This window comes from Rhinoderma darwinii, chromosome 11 (assembly GCF_050947455.1).
Source record: "Rhinoderma darwinii isolate aRhiDar2 chromosome 11, aRhiDar2.hap1, whole genome shotgun sequence".
Lineage (NCBI taxonomy): Eukaryota > Metazoa > Chordata > Amphibia > Anura > Rhinodermatidae > Rhinoderma > Rhinoderma darwinii.
In genome coordinates, this window is record NC_134697.1 from 60,304,546 (window position 1) to 60,324,395 (window position 19,850).

Consider the following 19,850-nt stretch of genomic DNA (forward strand, 5'->3'; position numbering starts at 1 on the left):
AAACCCACCAGAAGTGACCCCATTTTGGAAACTACACCCCTCAAAGAATTTATTTATGGGTGTTGTGACCATTTAGACCCCACAGTTTTTTCACAGAATTTATTTGAATTGGGCTGTGAATTAAAAAAAAAAAAATTTTTTCCAATAAGAGGTAGTTTTGGCTCAAAATTTCTTATTTTCACAAGGAATAAAATACCGCATTTTGTTGCCCAATTTGTCCTGAGTGTGGCAATACCCTATTTGTGGTGATAAACTGCCGTTTGGGCCCATGGGAGGGCTCAGAAGGAAAGGACCACCATGTGGCCTACTGGAAATTTTCTGGTGCTAAGTCGAGTGTGCAGAAGCCCCTGAGGTATCAGTACAGTTGAAACCCCCGAGAAGTGACCCCATTTTAAAAACGACACCCCTTAAGGAATTCATCTAGAGGTGTAGTGAGCATTTTGACCCCACAGGTATTGTGTAAAAGATAATGCGCAGCAGATGGTGCAGAGTGAGATTTGCAATTTTCTATATATATGCCATGTCAGTGTCCGATATATTGTGCCCAGCATGTGCCACCGGAGACATACACCCCATAAACTGTAATGTGGGCTCTCCCGGGTACGGCAATACCCTACATGTGGCTGTTATTAGCTGCCTGGGCACACGGCAGGGCTCAGAAGGAAAGGACCACCATTTGGCCTACTGGAGCTTTTCTGGTGCTAAGTCTTGTACGCAGAAGCCCCTAAGGTACCAGTACAGTTGAAACCCCCAAGAAGTGACCCTGTTTTAAAATCTACACCCCTTAAGGCATTCATCTAGAGGTGTAGTGAGCATTTTGACCCCACAGGTATTGTGTAAAAGATAATGTGCAGCAGTTGGTACAGAGTGAAATTTGCAATTTTCTAAACATATATGCCAATTCAGTGTCCGATATATTGTGCCCAGCATGCGCCACCGGAGATATACACCTCATAAACTGTAATGTTGGCTCTCCCGGGTACGGCAATACCCTACATGTGGCTGTTATCAGCTGCCTGGGCACACAGCAGGGCTCAGAGGGGAAAGATGAGGAGGGGTAAGCTGTGCGAAGTGGATCAGAGCGAGTAAAACTGGGGTAAATTAAAAATAAAGGGATGTATGATAAATTTTAAAACACTCTTTCATACAGAGCTCTGGTTTTTCGGGACACGCGTCACATTGATATATTGTGTCCTTCCTTATCCCCCTCTTATAGCAGACTCTGCACCTCTTTTGACTTTTTCCCTTCTTGCCAGTTTGGGGAACTTCTCCTAAAAAGTGTTGCCCTGGTACGATGCCTGTGGCCCCGCTTCCAGAAGTACTGTAAGGCTTCAGGACTTGATCTGACAAGTCCACCCCTCCCATGTACCTATTGTAGTCCAGGATGCAGTCTGGTTTGGGGGTCTCTGTACTGGTACCTCGTACAGGTACATGGGTACTGGTGTGGCATCTCTCTTGTCCTTGTACTTGACACACAATATGTTGCTGCTAGAATGTGCCCTGCTCTCACCTCTTCTGAGTGTTTGCCCAAGCAGAGTCTTAGGGAGGCCTCTCAGGTTTCTTCTAGCAGTGCCGCATGCCGCAGGACTTCTGGAAGCGAGGCAGTTGAAGAGTGGGACGCTGGTATAAAAATTATCCAGGTAGAGGTGGTAACCCTGGTCCAGCAGTGGGTGCACCAAATCCCACACAATTTTTGTATTAACTCCCAGTAAGGGGGGGCATTCTGGGGGCTGAGCACTGGTGTCCTTCCCTTTATATATCCTAAATTTGTAGGTATACCCTGATGCACTCTCGCACAGCTCATACATCTTCACGCCATACCTTGCCCTCTTACCCGGCAGGTACTCGCGGAATTGAAGCCTCCCTTTCAAATGTACCAGGGATTCATCTATAGAAATACACTTCTCGGGGGTGAATGCTGGGAAAACCGGGCACTGAAATGGTCTAATAGGGGTCTCCGTTTATACAAACGGTCAAAACTGGGGTTATCTCGGGGTGGGTACGGCTCATTATGAGTATAATGTAAGAAGCGAAGTATTGCCTCATTTTTATTTTATTTTTTAGTTTCCAGCTCAGTTCTGAAGTTGCTTTGAGGGGCCCATATATTAGAAACCCCTATCAAACACCCCATTTCAGAAACTAGACCCCTCAAAGTATTCACAACAGCATTTAAAAAGTTTATTAACCCTTTAGGTGTTTCACAGGAATTTAGAGCAAAGTAGAGGTGACATTTAATTAATTTAATTTAATTTATTAGGCACCATGTCCGGTTTGAAGAGGTCTTGTGGTGCTAAAACAGTGGAAACCCCCTAAAAGTGACCCCTTTTTGAAAACTAGAGACCTTGAGGAATCCATTGTAGTTTTCTTGGGGTGCATGCGACTTTTTGATCAGTTTTTATTCTAATTTTAGGTGGCGTGGGGACTAAAAAAACAGCAATTTTACTATTGTTTTTTATTCAATTTTTTTTACAGCGTTCACCGTGTGCTATAAATGACACATTCACTTTATTCTGCGCGGCGATACGATTACGGCGATACCAGATGTTTATATTTTTTTTATGTCTTATGGCGTTTGCACAATAAAATACGTTTTGTAAAAAATCATTTACTTTTTGTGTTACCTTATTCTAAGAGCCATAACGTTTTTATTTTTCCATCAGGAAAGTCGTGTGAGGACTTATTTTTTGCGTAACGAACTGTAGTTTCCATCAGTACCATTTTTAGGGACATGCGACTTTTTGATCTCTTTTTATTCCATTTTTTGGGAGTTGAAGTGACCAAACAATTGTGATTGTGGTACGGTTTATTATTATTTTCTCTTACGGCGTTCACCGCGCGGGATAAATAACGACATCGTTTTGTAGTTCAGGTCGTTACGGACGCGGCGATACCAATTATGTATAGTTTATTTGTTTATTTATATATTTTTATTAATAATAAAGAACTGATAAGGGAAAAAGGGGGACTTTTACTTTTATTACTTTTAAATCTTTTATTTTCTTATTTTTACACAACTTTTTTTTACTTTTTTACACTTTTTTTACTTTGTCCCACTAGGGGACATGAGGGCAGGAGGCTCTGATCGCTATTCTAATACACTGCACTACATACGTAGTGCAGTGTATTAGAGCTGTCAGCTGTTCGCTGACAGCAAGCATAGTGGGTCCTGACTTTGTCGGGACCCACTAGGCTTCCGTCGATGGCGTAGCCAGAGTCCATTGTTAGGATTCTGGTTGCCATAGTAGCCATCACGGCCCGCTATCGTGTAGCAGGCCGGCGATGGCAGCTTAACCCCTAAGAAGCCGCGATCGCTATTGAACGCGGCTTCTAAGGGGTTAATCGGCGGGGACCACGGCGATCGGTCCCTGCACACTAAGCTGTGATAGCCTGCTGTCGGAAACAGCAGGTATCACAGCTCAAGCACGCGCCGGGATTAAATGGCGCCGTGTTTACTCAGGTCAGTAATAGTACTGACCTGAGCGCGAACGTTCTACTTAGCAGGACGTACTATTACTGACCTGAGCGCGAAGGGGTTAATTATTCCGGTCCTATTTATTTGCCGTTTAGACTTGGTTTTGAGTCTTTACCCCCTCCTTCCTTCCTTCCTTTCTTTTTCTTCTCTTTCTCTCTGTTTCTCCGTCTCCCTATTTAGCAGAGTTTTTCTTCTTCACCGCAGTATTACCACCTTCTTACACGTAAGCTCTTACACATAAGCCTCTTGGGCTAATCATATGTCAGGCAGGACTCTAGATTGTCAGGTATTGGAGGATAATTGCATCTGCAATGCTGCATTAGAATGTTATGATCGCCACCTAGTGACTGCTAGTATCATTACATGTCTCTATTAAGCACAAAACATTGTATTATACTGCTACTATATCTAATATAAAATAAGCCCAAGGTTTTAGGTTTGATCGTTTTTGTTTTTCGTTTCTCTGTAGCCTGAAAATCTGTTGTTGGCTAGTAAATGCAAGGGTGCTGCTGTGAAACTTGCTGATTTTGGTCTTGCTATTGAAGTTCAGGGAGACCAGCAGGCATGGTTTGGTAAGTATGGGTTTACTCTATTTTCTGTTTAGTTCTTATTCTATATTTATAACCAGCCATTCAGCTTCTTGCAAACAATAGTGAAATCTACAATTTAGAGGGTATTTCCACCTGGATTATATAATTTCCCTGCTTTTATTTCTCTAGTGTGCTTAATTTGCCTTTATAGTTACTTTACATTCTGATTTATGTTTTATTGCACCTACTGACTTATTGATAAGAGTTGTCATCATCGTAACTGCCGCATTCTGTCTTTCAGGCTTTGCTGGTACACCAGGTTATCTCTCCCCAGAGGTGTTAAGAAAAGACCCTTATGGAAAACCAGTTGACATATGGGCTTGTGGTACGAATCCTATTTTAATCTGTTTGGCTAGTGACAATCATTTGAGAACTATTTTTTGCTTACTGTAAAGTGGTTGTTCAGACATGGGGCGGTTCTCCATACTGATAACCTATCCACAGGATAGGCCATCAGTATATGATCGGTGGGGGTCCGACACCCAGAGCCGCACTAATCCGCTGTTCTGGCTGCCTCCAGGCACTGGAAGTTATGCAGTGGTCAGTGCCAGAAGCAGATATCTCTGTACATTGTATAGCGGCCCTGCTGCAGTACCGCAGATATAGATATATATATATATAGATATATATTCATTCCAGCATTTTTTTCTTTTAATCTTGATGATCGTGGCTAACCGTTAATGAAAAATCAAAATTTAGGGTCTCAGAAAATTGGAATATTATCTGGTTCCCGACCACTGGCTGTGTGTTTACGGTCAGGGTTCTTAAAACCCGCGCTATAGACTATTTACGGCTTGGGTTTTAACTTGCTGTCCGAGCGATCGGGCAGCTGAATGTTGGGTCTCCGGCTGTCAGTGACTGCCGGGAACCCTGAGGAGAGGATAGAAGCAGCTTTAGCTGCTTCTGTCTTCTCGGATGACTTGTATACAGTGCTCAATGAACGCTGTGTATATGAATAGAGTCAGTGGCCGCTGCCTCTATTGCTCCCGGTGATCATGTGACTGGTCACATGATCGCCGGGTGCCGCTAGTGGCAGACTGCTGCTGAGTCTTACTAGACCCATCACAGCACTATTAGTGACAATAGTCACTATGAGAGGGCTGATTTCCCAGTGACAGTGGGAAAAGATGGTGTAAAAGAAAAAATATATATTAAGTCCCCCAGAGGTCTTTTCTGACCTTTTTGAGGGACAGACCATAGTAATAAAAGTAACGTAAAGTGCAAAAAAAATAAAATAATAAATACACCTATAATACCCACCCCAAAAAAACTGCCCCCCCCCCCCACCAATCATTGTCGTAACGCTAGCCCTGAGCCAATTACCCTAATATAGACATGTAACATATTAAAATTTCCGGTAGACGATGACTATCACAAATAAAAGGTCTATTTTAAGGTAAAACTATGTCATTACCAAAAAATAGTGTATAAAAATGATTAAAAAAAAAAGAAACCTGCATAGTCTATGGAAAAAAACAATGCAAAAATCACGGTTAGCCCAACAAAATAAAAAAGTTATAGCCATTTAACTAACGAGTGCTAAAAATGGCTAAATGGTGTCTGGTCCTGAAGGCTCAAAATAGCCCGGTCCTGAACTGGTTAAATAAGGCCAATTTCAATAATGATTTTTAATACCGAAATGTTGGCCTACTGAAAAGTATGTACAGTATATGCCCTCAATACTTGGTCGGGGCTCCTTTTGCATGAATTACTGCATCAATGCGGCGTGGCATGGAGGCGATCAGCCTGTGGCACTGCTGAGGTGTTATGAAAGCTCAGGTTGGTTTGATAGCGGCCTTCAGCTTGTCCGCATTGTTGGGTCCTTGTGTCTCTCATCTTCCTCTTGACAATACCCTATAGATTCTCTATGGGGTTTAGGTCGGGCGAGTTTTCTGGCCAATCAAGCGCAGTGATACTGTGGTTAGTCAAACAAGTCTTGGTACTTTTGGCAGTGTGGGCAGGTGCCAAGTCCGGTTGGAAAATGAAATCAGCATCTCCATAAAGCATGTCAGCAGAGAAGCATGAAGTGCTCAAAAATTTCCTGGTAAACGGCAGCGCTGACTCTGGACTTGAGTTTTGTGTTTTCATTAACAGTTAGCCATAATCCTCAACATTAAAAGAAAAAAATGCTGGAAATAGATCACTCCGTGTGTAACGTATCTATATAATAGAAGTTTCACTTTTTCAATTGAATTACTGAAATAAATTAACTTTTTGATATTCTGAAACATTGAGAAGTGTGTAGAGATCGAGAGAGCTATAGATATATAGAGCTATATAGATATTATATTATATATTTTAGTGTGTTTAGCCATAAATCTTGAGGGTTGGTAAGATATAAAAACCATTGAAGTTGAAATGTGTGACCACGTGTTCTTTTCTTGGCTTGGTTTAGGTGTCATTCTGTACATACTACTAGTGGGTTATCCTCCATTCTGGGATGAAGATCAACATAAGCTTTACCAACAGATCAAAGCTGGAGCATATGATGTAAGTAGGAACATAAAGACGCTTCATGTTTTATTTTTTTTGGATGTTTTATGTAAAGAATCTTCCTGTTTTTTGTCTGTTTTTGATTAAAGCACTTTATACATTGATTCTTGCTGCGTTATCCAACTTTACACAGTGTGATACTTCTTACTAACAATACAGGTGTATGGGTTCAGAAGGAGCTGCCTAAGAGTATTATTTTCTCAAGATTGTGTTAATAGAAAATATAGCCAAGGATAAACCGACTGGTTGTCGGCAGTCACTGCCATTTTCGATAGTTCTGTTGTAACTTGTTGTACATGTAATGGGCATCAGCAGAGCTCACCAGCCCCTCACCATTGGGGTATAAAGGGTTTTGCTTTATCTTGCTGCTTAACCCTTGAGAAACAAAATAAGAAATATTTGGTAGGGCCCAAGTATACATGTTAATGTAGTGCAATCCCTATAAATAAATAAATATATATATATATATATATATATATATATATATATATATATATATATATATATATATATATATATATTACCATATAAATACTGTAATAACATGAGTACACCATAGGTACCATGCAAAAAGATTTTTATTATATTTAATCACAAATCGTAAAAACAATGGCCAGCACAACCTAAAAAATTGACAAACAAGTTTAAAACAACATGGCGGTGGTGGGGGGAGTACAACATACAGAGCAGCTTATCACAGCAATACAGTACGAAAAATAGCCGCGAATAACACAGAGTATCACATGAAATAGTAATACATATTGCACACAGAGACAAAAAATATATACACTCAGTATATTACTGTTTATCAGTGCTGTCTCAAAAAAATATAAGATGTCTATAACATGGATATCGCTAGGTTACAATACCAACCACTGTGCTGCATAGTGAGTCCCAACTATAACCAAACCACCACCACAGAACCCCTGTATTCAGAGGCTGTTTTCTCTTGATATGCTGTGTGAACCTACCCTAAGAACGCTCACCCTTTATTCCCCCACATATCTAAATGTCGACTTCTTCCATAGCCAAATCAGAAAACATTACTTTGTTTTACTGTGCTTTTCTAGATCTCATTGCAGCTTTGTAGAAAAAATTCTAAGCCCTGAGCTATATTTGTAATTGTCTTGAATCTTATCATGAGACCAGTGCTTACTTTCTCTGCTATTATTGTATGGATTATATTGTCCATATGTGTTACTTTGTATCATGCACAGGAATGAAAGCAGGAGGAGGAGGTGGGGAGGGGAGGGGGGCGATATTCAGTTTAATGTTCGTGTATCATTATAGGGTACATTGTTTTCTGACACGCTCTCTTTTTTGATATTAAGACTGTTACTTGTATTTCTTGTTTTCAGTTCCCTTCACCGGAGTGGGACACGGTCACCCCTGAAGCAAAGAATTTAATCAATCAGATGTTGACAATAAATCCTGCAAAACGCATCACAGCAGATCAGGCTCTGAAGCATCCGTGGGTCTGTGTAAGTTGTTCTATACGGAAACCGCAAGCTACGCAGTCAAGACGCTTTATAGACTGTGCTAATAGTTATAATAATGCAGTTTTTATTATATTATGTTTCAGAATTAGCTGAATGTGTGCATTTGGTTATTTTCAACGCGCTCATTCACCTCCCTGGCAGAGAACGGTGACTGGGGTCCCCTCATTCTTAGTAATGGTGGAGGTTCCAGATGTCGGACCCCTATCTACTGTCCACTGTCTGACTGACAGGTTCTAATGCTAGAAAGGCGTGGTCTTGGGACAATCTCCAGTTTACATGTTTTAAGGCAATGAATATTGAAATCATGTACAGTATTGTAGATGATACCAGAACAATGACTGCCAATCTGTGTGTAGTTCATTAATTGCCGTCATACTGAATTCCTTTTGTATAACCCACTATAGTTTGTGTTTCTCATTCTCCACCACTTAGTGTTTTTCAGCTTATTAATTAATTCTTTTTTTTCTTTAATTCTAGCAACGATCAACAGTTGCCTCAATGATGCACAGACAAGAGACCGTGGAATGTTTGAGGAAGTTCAATGCCCGGAGAAAGCTTAAAGTGAGTTTCATCAAGACTATGCTTAGCATACACTATTGTAATTGTGAAAACACCATGCACAACTATTGACGTTTGGGTTCTTATTGGCGGACAACTTCCATTAAAACTAAAAATACAGGTTAACCCTAAACCCAGTCTCCCATTACCGCCCCTCCCCCACAGCCTCCAATATTGGGTCTAGGAAGGTGAGAACTGGTTTATTCTGTGGGATTCACCTTTAGTTGTTCCTGTGCCTTCAATACTGATATGGAGAGAACATTGTGAAGACCGGTAAATATCTCTGCCTGACTAACATAATATTGGTTGCGCTATGTGATATTAATATAAATATATATTGTTTTTATAGGCCGTTATTTTATTAGCACTGTCATGTGTGGACCTTTCAGGATATTGTTGTAAATGGCATCCTAAGTTTTGTCTTAGAATCAATGTTTTCCTACATATAATCCCATGTTTATGTGCAATGCAGCCATATCATAACTTGGATTTTTATTTTTTTTGCAGGGTGCAATTCTTACTACAATGCTGGTATCTCGAAACTTTTCAGGTAAGCCTAGTTTGCAATACAAGACGGATTGCAACAAAACAATAATAAAAAAAGAATGCATGGGTAAAAGTTTACCAAGTGCAAACATATCAGAAAGTGAAATATTTCAAGGGGAAGCCTTTGTATTTTCTGCTCAAATAAAGTATTTCAAACGGTTAGGTAGGAATGCCGTTAGACCGAACTCTAAAGAAAGCTAGCGCCTATTTCATTAGCATCGTTCTTCCAACATACTTAAAGGGGGCGTCTGAGAGTTTAAATAAAGTTTGGTTACACTTACTAATATAAAATGTGTAGCAATTCTGTTTCTTGCTGCAAAAATATAGGTGTTGGTCAATGATGCCCATGTGACATCGTATCCTAATCCTGTAATCCTCTGGTTCTACAAGTGCATCTACTGAAGGCTTCTCGGTGATTGGCTCCTGCACAGAAGTGCGTTCCGAGCCAGAGGCCGCGGATCATGCAGTCATGTGACCGTTGATACTTAATATTACTCAGTGTCTTATAAGCAAACTTTTTATATGGTTTGGACAGCACATTTATTGTGGCTTTGGTGCTTTATTTTGGTACTGCAGCGCGCCTGTGTTACCCCACTACAAAATATTTTCTGGCTGATCATACCACAAGGCGCTCTGAACTGATACACTTGTATACCGCTTCTTAATAGAAGCCATATTTAAGTACCGTATATATGATTCAGACCCCCGTGTGGTGGAATTAGCAGAATTTGATACATCTGAGTATATCATGTAAACTTAAGGACTTTATAAAGTCATATATAATATTAAATGCTGTAGATGAATATTTAACCAATGTATAAATAATAGTTTTCATCTTTTTTGTCCATGTAACAAAAATAAGCATTACTGAAAATAGACATTTGAGTGGAGCGCTTTTGGTACAAGGCCCCTGGCTGGTTTTCGGGAATAGGTTTTCAGTTTGTACAGTCAGAATTATACTTATGGACCATTCTGGGTGAACAGGCACGTATGCTTGCCCACCTGGCTCCTATAGGCACAAGTTTAGAAATTTCTTTGACTTTATTACCTTTTCAAATACTATAACATTATGTTTATTCTCTATTATTGTATGTATTATAATTGTTGCATATTTGTTTTAATATTTTAAAATACACAAATTACAAAAATTCAGCAAAAAGCCCCTTTAATCTTTGTCCATCTCTCAATTTTCCTTTACATACCCTTTTTATTAATTTTTTTTTTTTTTACAGATGTCTGTTTTAGCAAATACTTGTATTCCTCAGGGAATAACATTGCGAAAGCATCTTTTCTTAAAACTCTGCATTGCACCGTTCCTCTGTTATGACACAGGGTAATGTATGACTAAATTGACATCTGGGTGATATCATTCCCCTTGTCAATGTGGTACCTTACTACACAGTCTGACGCTGACAGCACTGATTGGACAACGACAGTCCGTGTAGGGACATGCCTTGTTGACAAGGCGAATGGTAACACTTGGTTGTGAATTTATTCATGCATTTCCAGGAGGAATAACAGAGGAACAGCACAACGCAGAATTCTAATACAAAATGCTTAAGCATTATTTTATAGGGAATACAAGTATTTTCTTAATCAGATAGGTCAGGAGAGCTGACTAGTCCTCTTTTAGGAAATATTCTAAATAAAAGTAAAAACATCCTTGAGCATTATAACTTTATTTGGATAAAGAACGATAAATGATATTGTTGTACTTAGAACTAGTTCCATATAACGTGCCCTGTAGATTTCAGACGATGAACTGCCTAATATATGGCAACATATGGAACAACTGTAGAAAATATTATTGACGTTTATATAGCCTTCCATGTAGGGCTTCATAATATATCATATAAAGCCTGTGGACTAAACAATTAGAATATAATTTTTATTACATGTCTCCGTAACAAATTTTGAGTTTGGTTGAGCTACTATACACTGTTGTGCATCTACAGTAGTCAAAAAGTGCTTGCTGAGCATGAGCGTGAGCGTGAAATACACCTAGGGGCTGAGACTACATTTAGGGTACACATATTTTCATCCCTTATTGTAGTTCAATGCTTTGTACTGACATAATAAAGATTTCCTTCCTTTAGGTCACAGTAACCAGGTTGATTTGCAGTGCCTTTGTGCTCAGAGTGTTAATTTTATTTTCAACTCGTGTGTTTTTGTTTCTGGCACAAGCGGCAGCATAAGTGACAAGGAATTTAATATTTTCCATGACCTAACCATGAGTGGAATTTTTCTTGGAAAGTTGCAGCGATTACTCTCATGTCTGTCAGTTTGTGCCTTCAGTTTAATAATAATGAGTTCTTTCCGTGGTCATTGTCTTTTATTTCATAATCGATTATAGAAACCGCCGATCTTCTTTCACAGTGTTTGAAATAATGTTCACATATGAAAAGAACCAAACATTAAAATGTTGTGGGAAATAAAACCAACTTCTGAATCATGAAAGATCTTAATTCAGAATTGATTCATTACAGTTTTAAAGCTTAAATTCTCTCTGGACAATCGCTTTTTGTTAGAAGAGTCCCTTGTTGATCTGCTGATCATCCGGTTTCCCGCTGATGGGAATCTGAGCGATCAACTATAAACTCTGGTAGAACCTGGGGGCAAGTGTTCAATTCTTCTGCAGGATTACCATTGGGAAATTAAACACTACACGGTTCTCATTGAAATCAATGAACTGCCTGTGTAATTCGAACACATCGGGTCTTCCAGAGTGAGAGATGCTCTTCAGAGTCATTCCCCACTCTGGTATATACATGAGGGTCTGCAAACGCAGAATTCCCTTATACGGTGCTTAAAGATTTTCTTAACAAGACAACTCCTTAAAGTAGATGTGCTATGAATTTATTTGTTAATTTTCTTCTGTAATCTCCTGTTTCTCAAGTTTCTTTAAATTGTCACATGCAGTAATTGTATAGCAGATCATTTAGAGGGCAAAGTCCTGAAGCCAAACAGACAATGTTTGTCATTGGCACCATAAGGATCCTATTACATGGCCCGCTGTGGGCCGTGTAAATGAGGACCGATAAACGAGACAGCTTTCACACACAGCATCTGACAACTGCTTATGTATAGGTACATGCGGTCGTTACTCCGATCACTCGTCCTCATACATTTTCATCATGTCGGCAACGCATCTTCCTGATTACACGGGGAGATGTACTGCCGACAACGATGATTTTTAATTCTGCATAAAAGAGCAGATCAGCTGATGAACAAGCGTTTGCTCATTCATTGGCCGATCGTTGGCAATGATCGGGAAGGAGCATTCATATGAACGCTTGTCTGCCCTACCATTGGCCCGTGTAATAGGGCATTAAAGGAATGTGTTGGCTTATGCTTTATTTTGTCCAGCTTGTAGAGAATATTAATATCTATTTTCTTCGGCAATATTAAAAAAACAAAACAAGTAGTTCTCTGGGTAAAGTAAAAAAAAAAAAAGAGAGCGAGAGATATTATTGTACAATATACCCTATGTTCATTTCTCCTAGACATCATCTTTTGGGAATTGGTCAAAAGTATTTTCAACCGGAAACAATGGGATTGACGTTGTCTTGTGTGTACTTGTTTACTGGAAAAGTCTGAGCTTTCAGCATATTACATTGGTGAGGTCAGTCAGTGTAGCGACAGTCCGTGTAGAGATTGGTATTTTCATAATCAATTAAAAATTGTAAAATTAAAAGGGGTTGTCCCTGAATTGACAATTATCACCTATCCACTGGATAGATGACCTTTGTCTGATCACTGGGGGCCTCACTGCTGTCATCCCCACAGATCGCTCGATAAGTGGTCCAGATTTTCCTCATTGCAGCACTTGCAGTGAGAAGGAGCTTTATTGGAGCACCCACCGTTCTATTCAACGTCTATGGGACTGATGGAAACAGACTCCACTGCTTCAGTTATTCTCATAGACTTTGAATGGAGCTGCATCAAGCATGTTTTACCAGCACTCCATTTAATGTCCTCCTCACTTCGGTTGAGCAGTTTGGGGGAACAGGACCCCTCTCCCGATCGGTGGGGTCCCAGTGATCAGACAAATATCACCTATCCTGTGGAGTGCCAGGAGATGGTGCATTCTTTTTAGTTGCTCTTGCTAATAAGGGAGGAATCCTACTTTTTTTAGCAAAAGCAGAAATTTACTAACAAAGAGGCTCTCACTCTGACAGACTGGCCCGTCCATGTATTCTAGGGTAGGCTAGCCAGGTTTCGAAACCTGGACCTGCAGTAATCAGCCAAGCCAGCTTTATTTGAAAAAGGACTTGTCTTTATGAGACGACCCATTTAATATTCTTGTCTCCTTTGAGCATATTGCAATCAAAACTTTTAGAAATATATAAAATATTCTATGTATGTCCCAGGAGATCAGCCTTTTACCCCCTCCACTCAAACCACTGTCTCGCTATAAAGCAGGCCGTACACTTGTCATTTCAGATGTCCGTTCCCTGACCGGACTCTTTTACATGGTTGTTCTGTGTAGGTTGTCGTTTGGATGATAACGCTATAAGTAAAAACGTCAAATTGCTGATCGATCTCTGCCTTGATCTGTGGCCAGGTCTGGGCTTCTATCGATAGGATACAGATCTGTTGTTTAGCAAGAGTGACTTTCCAAGGAGTACACTCGACAATGACTGAAAAAAATGTAACAGTCTGTCAAGCTCGTTCGTGTCACGAAAAAGGGACCAACAGCAAAAACTGGTAGATACCGGCCTTTTCGCCTTTCCAAAATATGTAGTGAATAGCCAACTTAAGACAATTGCTATGTTTGCAATAGATCATGAAGTTAAGCCCAATATAAAAAAAGCATAAATTAATACCTGCATTCTCTGCACGACTGAAGAGCAATTGAAAAAAATTCTGCAAATTGATTAACACGGGGCAAGATTTCCTTCTGTTTACCTTATGTTTCTAGGTTTAGTGTTCCTTTAATACAGGTGGGTGAATACTCAATTATAGGATGACAGCTTTCCTAATACTGAAGATGGACAACAAAATAATTCCCTGTGCCAACCTTTTAAAATTTACATGGATCCATAATGCTTTTTCTGATTATTCCTGCCCCCCCCTGCATAATTCCCGACCTAACTCTTTGTTCTAGGCACCTCTACAATATGCCTTCAGTTACTGTGGTGCGAAAAATTCAGCTTTTTTTTTTTTTTATCTGTGTGATTAACTTGATATGTTAAAATATGTGAATATTATTGCACTTTTATGATTCATGTCAGATAAGTCAATTGCCTAAATACGTCAATAAAGAGCCACATTAATGGTGGTGGTGGAGACCGGCTTTTCCTTTTAGGTCATGGACTTTATTCCAGCTGCATGGATTGCTATAGCTACAGTTGTGTTCTGCTGATCAACCTATTAGTATTCTAGTTTGTGATTAATGATCATCTCACTTTCCTATAGTAAATTTCTAATTCGTCCACCTACTTTTCCTTTGAGTGAGCAGGGCAAATCTAGCCACTTTTGCTTTTTTGCATGTTGATATTGCAGATGTTGCTGCTGTTAGCAAAATGCACTAGTCTGAAATATAAAAAAAAAAATCAACATTCAGGACACCGGCTAAAGTGCCCCCTTTCTCGATCATTATATTTGGCCACATTTTATAAATGTCTCAGGAAAAAAAGTTGCTGTGTGGCCCGCAATAGTCCGAGGTTAGTTCAGAATATTTGCGTTGAACTCTGGTTGCTATTGACATTAAAAACATTTTTTTGGAGCCGTCTTTAATAAAAGTGCCTTCAAGTTTACAAATGTAAATTATTATTTTTTTATTCTTACTTTTTCTGTCCTATATTTTCTTGCTGTTTTTACTTAAACCTACAAGACACACATGAGACTCTTATTTATTCCCCCCCCCTCCTTTAATGCCTTAATAAGTAGACCGGTTCGGTAGAGTATAAGTGGAATCACTGGCTTATTGCCACATTTCCTTCCTCTTCCCACATTCTCTTCATTCTTCAAAAACCCCTTCATCCTACTGACTTGCTACGCTGCCCTATCCTCTTGGCTTTTTGCAGTAGATTATTTATTTTGCTGTTTTTTGTTTGTTTTTTTGCTTGAGAAGGTCGGGGAACTTTTGCCAGCACACAAGAGTCATTAAGATATGCTTGAATATGGCATTCCGTAGAGTGTGTCAATGCAAAGCAAGATGCAGCATGTCGGGTGCACTGTAATCACATTATATCTAATAGGTCTTGTATAATTGAAAACTAGGTGCTGTTAACAGAAGAGAGAAAAAGGAAGACCCTACAGGTGGGGATGTTGCACTTCTTGGCATCCTTTGCTTGTTGTCTGGTCGTTTAGCCACTCAAAATGAAAATGATAGCGAATGCTTGCTATGTCTCTGATCTTGGCTACCACTCAATGCTTGAGAGTGAAATATAGCTGTTGTTTTTTCATCCTAGCATCACAGAAAGGAAAGGAAGAGTCTTTTGTGCTTTGCAAGGTGCACCCCAACCACTTCTCTAGGCAAATGTGAAATTAATATACATGTGCATTGAAAGTCTATTGAAGCTTCATACAATCCTGTTGATTTTCGTCATACTTTTTTTTAATCAATGCTAATTTGACTTGCATCTTGCTTTTTATTGTTGCTCATTTGGGCTTTTGTTGCATTGTTGCGGCTCTTCCACTGAATGATTTTGTCCAATCAGTTGGCAGGCAGAGCTCCGCCCCCGTTGCAGCCGCCACCAGTGCTGCCAACTTGGCTGAGCAAGGTACGTGGCATGAGTTGACCCAAACCCCAATTACTATAAACTTGAGTCTGATTTTTTTTATTCCCTACTGATGTCCTCCTCTTCTTTTGACCTTTTTCCCTTTCTTGTCCTATACCCTGTCCTGCCCCTGATGAAACTGCATGCCAGTGCCTGCATGTTCAGGGGCAGGACACGTTGTGTACCTTAGTGTTGAATTTTGGCATGGACTCCCATTTGACCCTAATGTGGAGGTTTTTTTTTCCATTGATGTGCTACTAACTTTACTTTGCATGTTGAGCAGCTCTTGGCATTTCTCTCTTTTTTTTTCTCGTTTCTTTCGGGAAGAGATGAAAAAATATTGGCACCAAATGCCAGAATTATTACTTAGTTTGAAGCCTAAACTTATTTTCAGTGCGTTATTTTCTTTTTGTACATATCAGCGGAAGGTTTCAAAGGTTGTCGATCACCAATTCAAATGGACGTGCACAATACACAAAAATGTAGACTTGAATTTTGAACTTGAAATTACTTATTTGTATTAACCTACCTTTAACGTCCTACAAATCTCATTACTTTATAATGTAGAAAAGTCAAATACGAGGTAACTACAGTTATAGGAACCAACAAAATGGTCTGTCAATAAATATCTACATCTACAAGGTAACCTAATGCTTTTAATTTAGTTTCCAAGAAATAGCTAGTAAACAAATGCTGTTTGTCTTTAAGTTTGTCATGTTTTTTTTGGTCAATTTTCACAGCAAATGTAGCCATGTACAATAAATGTTGCAATGTAGCAGTCCAATGTACTTTTATGTTGTGAAAGTTAACGGCTCCTGTTTGTTTACATGCCATTGTAGTACTTATTCCCTTGTATTTGCCTATGGGTTTGATGCCAATTTAGGGGATGAGGAAACCTTTCTCAAAGTCTTGTATTTCAATATGAATCCCAACTATGTGGCATGAGGTGATGGGAGATGCCGAATGAATCCTTAATATTTCGGAATAGCCTGGAGAACTTTTGATAAGGTCTCGGGTATTCTGGGTTCCATTGTAACAAAAGATGTGCGTACTCCTAGACCTCCTAATCCCCTCCTCCACCCTTCTCACTTTTTGTTTGTCGATGCCTTCTGTGCTTCGTTCACATCTGCGCCAGTGTCCCGTTCCGTCTGAGCTTTCCGTCGGAACGGGACCCTGACTAACACAAACGGAAACCTAAGGTTTCCGTTTCCATCACCGTTGATTTCAATGGTGACGGATCTGGTCCCAATGCTTTCCATTTGTCTCAGTTGTGCAAAGGTTCCGTCGTCTTGATGGAATCAATAGCATAGTCAACTACGCTATTGATTCCGTCAAATGACGGAACCCTTGGATAACCGAAACATACGGAAACCATTGGCACCGGATCAGTCACAATTGAAATCAATGGTGATGGAAACGAAAACCTTTCATTCCCGTTTGTGTCAGTCAGGGTCCCGTTCCGACGGAAAGCTCAGACGGAACGGGACACTGGCACAGATGTGAACGAAGAGTTAGTAGGTCTGTTATTGTCCTATTGACTGTGGGATGTGTAAATATCTCTATATAATTGCTTGTATATCTTCTGTTTTATTACCATTGATATATGCAATTACTTAATTTGGCGTTGGCACTTTGTGACACTTTATTTTCATTGCCTTGTGTTTCTCAAGGCTATTCCTGTCATAGCTCAAGACTTGACAGATCTTCTTGGGACCCTCTTTGTTTAAATATGCTTGAACTGTTATTTGTTCCCTCTGTGCATATTTGTTTTCTGTTTATTTTGTTCTTTATAAATATACAATTATTAAAAAAAAATAGATCTTAGACCTGATGAAGCTGGTGTACTTGCTTTGAAAATCTGTTTAAAGAATGGCTGTATAATCCTTTCTCATAATTCTCCTGCCTGATATTCAAATGATCATTTTATGAGACCACGTATATGTATGATGTAATTTCAATCTCCTTCCACCTAGAGCTCACAACTTCCTATCCGTGTCCCTCCTTCCCTGCACCATGCTGAAATATCACACATTTTCAGTAGAGTTGCAGTTTTCCAGGCTCTGCAGTAATAGAAAGCAGCAGATGGAGTTATGGCCCTTTTACGCGGGCAAACACTCGTTCATCAGCTGACAATATAGTTTTAAATACTGAAAATATTATCGTTGTCGGCAGCGCATCCCCCTGTGTAAACTGAGATGCGCTGCAGACATGATGGTAATCGGAGTAACGAGCACTCGCCCCCATACATAGCTCCTTGTGATACTAGCTCCTTGTCAAAAGAGCATACGAGTGCCGATCAATAAGCTTTTTTTGTTCGGCGCTCGTTTACACGGCCCAAGTCAGGCCGTGTCAAAGAAACTTTAGAAGTTGTAATTCCATAGTAAAGCCGCTGCTGGAAGACAGGCTCACACTGCAGAGCTATGGAAACTGCAGTTTGTACTAAACGTGAGATTTTGGCATGGTGCAGAGGAGGCGGAGCACGTATAGGAGATTCACAGGAAGAAGTGATGACGTCCGCTTTTTTATTGTCCCGTAGTACATACTTAGGGCTTATTTACAAGACCGATTGCAAACTCTGACGTGAAAAACGGCCGTTTGTCACGGTCGATTTGCACCTGTGCAGGACCCGGTTTCAAGGATCCCTCAGACTTGAGTCTATCGAGGGATCCATGAAAATGGAAGATAATATGACATGTTCTATTTTTCAACGGACCCTTCACACGGTCCGTTAAAACAATGGCCGTGTGAGTGGCCCCATTGAAATACATTCGTCCGTGTGGCATCCGTTGTTTTTACGGCCGTCACATGGGCGTATACAACGTTCGTGTGAATAAGCCTTTAGGGTATGTCCCCGTCCCCCCCCAGAATACGCTGCAGGTTTTCTGCAACAGAAAAACTGCGGCAGAATCTCTAGAAGAAAACGCTGGTACATCTGTCACAGAAATCCGCACCAAATAGTGCGGTTTTCCTCTTCATATTGCTGGGAAACGCTGCGTTTTTTCCACATCGGTTTTAGCTGCAGATTTAGTGTTGAATGTTGGTTATAGCATAGTATATGTGCACCTGCGCATTTCCATCGGTTTGGTTTTTACTGCGTTTCCGATATAAAAAACCGCAGCAACCTAAATCTGTTGCAGAATTTCTGCTCCCCATTGAAGTCTATGGGCCAAACACGCAGCATCTGCGCAAAGAAAATGCAGCATAAATTGACATGCTACGGAATTGAAAAACACACCGCAGAACCCTTTCCGCACGACTTTTGTGCGTTTTTTTTCGCAGCGTGGGTATGAGATTTTCTAAATCTCATTCATTTTGCTTACACTGTAAATGATGCAGAATTTCGGCACAAAATTCCGATTGCGGAATTGCAGTGTTTACGCTACGTAGGAAGCCAGCCTTAAGGGGGTTTTACATTGGGCAATTATCGTGCAGACAAGCGTTCATAGAACGCTCGTTGACGATAATTGCCCTCTGTGAGCAGGGCATTGATCAGCAGATGCTCGTTCATCTTCTGATCGTATCTTTTTTAAAAAGTAATATCGTTGTCGGCAGCACATCTCCCTGTGTAAACAGGGAGACGTGCTGCCGACATGAAGATAATGGATGGGGACGAGCGATCGGAGTAATGAGCGGTCCTCCACCTACATAGCTCCTTGTGACAGGCACAAACGAGCGCCGATCAATGAGCTGTCTCGTTGATCGGCGCTCGCTGCATCGGCCAACATAGTTCGGTGTAAAAGGACCTTTAGAGTTGAGATGTTTCTGGTGTCTGTACTGTGGGACAATAAAAAGATAAACTTTTCTGGAATGCTGACGTCATCGCTTCTTATTCCTTTGAATTTTGAGTGGGCTGGTGCTGGCCCATAAAGACGGTCTGTTGCATTCTTTCATCCCCATTTAAATTGACACTGTTCCCTGTTCTCATCCCTATTTCTACTGAAAGGAACTTGTCAGCTCTAGGTGGGAG

The 19,850-nt window shown here is 40.2% G+C and overlaps 1 protein-coding gene across 25 annotated transcripts in view; it reads left to right on the forward strand.

Annotated features, from left to right (window-relative positions):
• Nucleotides 1-19,850, forward strand: part of CAMK2G (calcium/calmodulin dependent protein kinase II gamma) — a 214,473-nt gene that overhangs the window by 146,593 nt on the left and 48,030 nt on the right. For 9 of the 25 annotated variants that reach the window (XM_075841627.1, XM_075841624.1, XM_075841629.1 and 6 more), the window contains exons 7-14: nt 3,942-4,044; nt 4,304-4,387; nt 6,458-6,552; nt 7,914-8,036; nt 8,532-8,615; nt 9,120-9,162; nt 15,384-15,422; nt 15,824-15,886. In XM_075841627.1, the coding sequence (XP_075697742.1) occupies nt 3,942-4,044; nt 4,304-4,387; nt 6,458-6,552; nt 7,914-8,036; nt 8,532-8,615; nt 9,120-9,162; nt 15,384-15,422; nt 15,824-15,886 (634 nt within the window). The remainder of the gene's footprint in view (nt 1-3,941; nt 4,045-4,303; nt 4,388-6,457; nt 6,553-7,913; nt 8,037-8,531; nt 8,616-9,119; nt 9,163-15,383; nt 15,423-15,823; nt 15,887-19,850) is intronic. The other 16 variants (XM_075841626.1, XM_075841633.1, XM_075841630.1 and 13 more) reach the window with 2 other exon arrangements.